General features: G+C 52.1%; 1 protein-coding gene across 1 annotated transcript in view; it reads left to right on the forward strand.

Moving 5' to 3' along the window:
- The window catches only part of LOC106899210 (myosin-7-like), a gene marked incomplete at both ends in the record, with an annotated part of 17,154 nt that overhangs the window by 10,577 nt on the left and 2,346 nt on the right, over positions 1-4,231 (forward strand). The window contains one exon of the mRNA XM_014960940.1: positions 3,284-3,673. Within this exon, the coding sequence (XP_014816426.1) occupies positions 3,284-3,673 (390 nt within the window). The remainder of the gene's footprint in view (positions 1-3,283; positions 3,674-4,231) is intronic.

The following is a 4,231-nucleotide window of genomic DNA, read 5'->3' on the forward strand; positions in this document are numbered from 1 at the left end:
GGGTGGGGGGAGGGGTCAAGCGGGAGGACCTGCCCCTCCCCCCCCACCACCACCTTCTTGGACCATCCCTGAGAAGGTCCTGGAGCAGCGGCCGAAGTTGGGTTGAAGAGTCTCCCGGTTGGGTTGGGGCAAAGGGTCTTCGAGTTGAAGGGTTTCCGGTTGGGTTGGGTTGAGTGGAAGGGTCTCCAATGAGTTGGGTTGGGTTGGAGAGTCTCCGGTTGGGTTGGGTTGGGTTGGGTTGAGTTGACTTGAAGGATCTCCAAGTAGTTGGGATGGGTTGAGGGGTCTCCAGTTGGGTTGGGTTGAAGGGTGTCCAGTTGGGTTGGGTTGGGTTGGGTTGGGTTGAGTTGACTTGAAGGATCTCCAAGTGGTTGGGTTGAGTTGAAGAGTCTCCAGTTGGGTTGGGTCAAAGAGTCTCCAGATAGTTGAGTTGAAGGGTTTCCAGTTGGGTCGGGTTGAAGACTCTCCAGTTCATTGGGTTGAAGAGTCTCCAGTTCATTGGGTTGAAGAGTCTCCAGTTCATTGGGTTGAAGAGTCTCCAGTTCATTGGGTTGAAGAGTCTCCAGTTCATTGGGTTGAAGAGTCTCCAGTTCATTGGGTTGAAGAGTCTCCAGTTCATTGGGTTGAAGAGTCTCCAGTTCATTGGGTTGAAGAGTCTCCAGTTCATTGGGTTGAAGAGTCTCCAGTTCATTGGGTTGAAGAGTCTCCAGTTCATTGGGTTGAAGAGTCTCCAGTTCATTGGGTTGAAGAGTCTCCAGTTCATTGGGTTGAAGAGTCTCCAGTTCATTGGGTTGAAGAGTCTCCAGTTCATTGGGTTGAAGAGTCTCCAGTTCATTGGGTTGAAGAGTCTCCAGTTCATTGGGTTGAAGAGTCTCCAGTTCATTGGGTTGAAGAGTCTCCAGTTCATTGGGTTGAAGAGTCTCCAGTTCATTGGGTTGAAGAGTCTCCAGTTCATTGGGTTGAAGAGTCTCCAGTTCATTGGGTTGAAGAGTCTCCAGTTCATTGGGTTGAAGAGTCTCCAGTTCATTGGGTTGAAGAGTCTCCAGTTCATTGGGTTGAAGAGTCTCCAGTTCATTGGGTTGAAGAGTCTCCAGTTCATTGGGTTGAAGAGTCTCCAGTTCATTGGGTTGAAGAGTCTCCAGTTCATTGGGTTGAAGAGTCTCCAGTTCATTGGGTTGAAGAGTCTCCAGTTCATTGGGTTGAAGAGTCTCCAGTTCATTGGGTTGAAGAGTCTCCAGTTCATTGGGTTGAAGAGTCTCCAGTTCATTGGGTTGAAGAGTCTCCAGTTCATTGGGTTGAAGAGTCTCCAGTTCATTGGGTTGAAGAGTCTCCAGTTCATTGGGTTGAAGAGTCTCCAGTTCATTGGGTTGAAGAGTCTCCAGTTCATTGGGTTGAAGAGTCTCCAGTTCATTGGGTTGAAGAGTCTCCAGTTGGGTTGGGTCAAAGAGTCTCCAGATAGTTGAGTTGAAGGGTTTCCAGTTGGGTTGGGTTGAGTGGAAGGGTCTCCAATGAGTTGGGTTGGGTTGGAGAGTCTCCAGTTGGGTTGGGTTGGGTTGAGTTGACTTGAAGGATCTCCAAGAAGTTGGGTTGAGTTGAAGAGTCTCCAGATCGTTGAGTTGAAGGGTCTCCAGTTGGGTTGGGTTGAAGAGTCTCCACTTCATTGGGTTGAAGAGTCTCCAGATCGTTGGGTTGAAGAGTCTCCAGTTGGGTTGGGTTGAGCTGGGTTGAGTTGAGGGGTCTCCAATGAGTTGGGTTGAGTTGAAGAGTCTCCAGTTGGGTTGGGTTGAAGGGTCTCCAGATCATTGGGTTGAAGAGTCTCCAGTTGAGTTGGGTTGAGTTGAAGAGTCTCCAGTTGGGTTGAGTTGAAGGGTCTCCAGATCATTGGGTTGAAGAGTCTCCAGTTGAGTTGGGTTGAGTTGAAGAGTCTCCAGTTGGGTTGAGTTGAAGAGTCTCCAGATCGTTGAGTTGAAGGGTCTCCAGTTGGGTTGAGTTGGGTCAAAGAGTCCCCAGTTGGGATGATTTGGGTCGAAGAGTCTCCAGTTGGGTTGGGTCGAAGAGTCTCCAGTTGGGTTGAGTTAAAGAGTCTCCAGATCGTTGAGTTGACGGGTCTCCAGTTGGTTTGGGTTGAGTCAAAGAGTCTCCAGTTGGGTTGGGTCGAAGAGTCTCCAGTTGGGTTGAGTTAAAGAGTCTCCAGATCGTTGAGTTGACGGGTCTCCAGTTGGTTTGGGTTGAGTCAAAGAGTCTCCAGTTGGGTTGGGTCGAAGAGTCTCCAGTTGGGTTGAGTTAAAGAGTCTCCAGATCGTTGAGTTGACGGGTCTCCAGTTGGTTTGGGTTGAGTCAAAGAGTCTCCAGTTGGGTTGGGTCGAAGAGTCTCCAGTTGGGTTGAGTTAAAGAGTCTCCAGATCGTTGAGTTGACGGGTCTCCAGTTGGTTTGGGTTGAGTCAAAGAGTCTCCAGTTGGGTTGGGTCGAAGAGTCTCCAGTTGGGTTGAGTTAAAGAGTCTCCAGATCGTTGAGTTGACGGGTCTCCAGTTGGTTTGGGTTGAGTCAAAGAGTCTCCAGTTGGGTTGGGTCGAAGAGTCTCCAGTTGGGTTGAGTTAAAGAGTCTCCAGATCGTTGAGTTGAAGGGTCTCCAGTTGGTTTGGGTTGAGTCAAAGAGTCTCCAGTTGGGTTGGGTCGAAGAGTCTCCAGTTGGGTTGGGTCGAAGAGTCTCCAGTTCATTGGGTTGAAGAGTCTCCAGTTGGGTTGGGTTGAAGGGTGTCCAGTTGGGTTGGGTTGAAGGGTTTCCAGTTGGGTTGGGTTGAGCTGGGTTGAGTTGAGGGGTCTCCAATGAGTTGGGTTGAGTTGAAGAGTCTCCAGTTGGGTTGTGTTGAAGAGTCTCCACTTCATTGGGTTGAAGGGTCTCCAGATCGTTGAGTTGAAGAGTCTCCAGTTGGGTTGAGTTGAAGAGTCTCCAGTTGGGTTGGGTTGAAGAGTCTCCAGTTCATTGGGTTGAAGAGTCTCCAGTTGGGTTGGGTTGAGTCGAAGAGTCTCCAGTTGGGTTGGGTTGAAGAATCTCCAGTTTATTGGGTTGAAGAGTCTCCAGATCGTTGAGTTGAAGGGTCTCCAGTTGGGTTGGGTTGAAGAGTCTTCAGTTGGGTTGAGTTGAAGAGTCTCCAGTTGGGTTGAGTTGGGTTGAAGACTCTCCAGTTGGGTTGGGTTGAAGGGTTTCCAGTCTCCAACAACCACGTGAGGTGGTGGAACCCCTCCCCCTGAGGTTGTCCCCGCCCCCCTTGGTGTCTCCAGGCGCGGATCGAGGAGCTGGAGGAGGAGCTGGAGGCGGAGAGGACGGGTCGGGCCAAGGTGGAGAAGCTGCGCTCGGACCTTTCGCGGGAGCTGGAGGAGATCAGCGAGAGGTTGGAGGAGGCTGGAGGAGCCACCTCGGTCCAGCTGGAGCTCAACAAGAAGCGGGAGGCGGAGTTCCAGAAGATGAGGAGGGACCTGGAGGAGGCCACCCTCCAACACGAGGCCACGGCCGCCGCCCTGCGCAAGAAACAGGCCGACAGCGTGGCCGAGCTGGGCGAGCAGATAGACAACCTCCAGAGGGTCAAGCAGAAGCTGGAGAAGGAGAAGAGCGAGCTCAAGCTGGAGCTGGACGACGTGGGTTCCAACCTGGAGCAGGTCCTCAAGGCCAAGGTGGGTGATGACGTGGCGGGGATGGGGCCGGAGAAGGTCTAAAGGGAGGTCTAAGGGAGGTTGGGTTGGTCTGGAAGACATCAGGTTGGGTTGGAGAAGGTCTAAGGGAGGTTGGGTTGGGTTGGAGATGGTCTGGAGAAGGTTGGGTTGATCTGGAGAAGGTCGGGAGAAGGTTGGGTTGGTCTGGAGAAGGTCTAAGGAAGGTCTAAGGGAGGTCGGGTTGGTCTGGAGAAGGTCTAAGGGAGGTTGGGTTGGGTTGGAGAAGGTCTGGAGAAGGTTGGGTTGATCTGGAGAAGGTCTGGAGAAGGTCGGGTTGGTCTGGAGAAGGTCTAAGGAAGGTCTAAGGGAGGTTGGGTTGGTCTGGAGGAGCTTGGGTTGGTCTAGAGAAGGTCTAAAGGAGGTCGGCTTGGGTTGGAGAAGGTCTAAGGGAGGTTGGGTTGGTCTGGAGAAGGTTGGGTTGGGTTGGAGAAGGTCTGGAGGAGGTCAGGTGGACCTGGAGAAGGTCTGGAGAAGGTTGGGTTGGGTTGGAGAAGGTCTAAGGGAGGGTTGGGTTGGTCT

The sequence above is a fragment of the Calidris pugnax genome, unplaced genomic scaffold (genome assembly GCF_001431845.1).
Source record: "Calidris pugnax isolate Ruff unplaced genomic scaffold, ASM143184v1 scaffold634, whole genome shotgun sequence".
Lineage (NCBI taxonomy): Eukaryota > Metazoa > Chordata > Aves > Charadriiformes > Scolopacidae > Calidris > Calidris pugnax.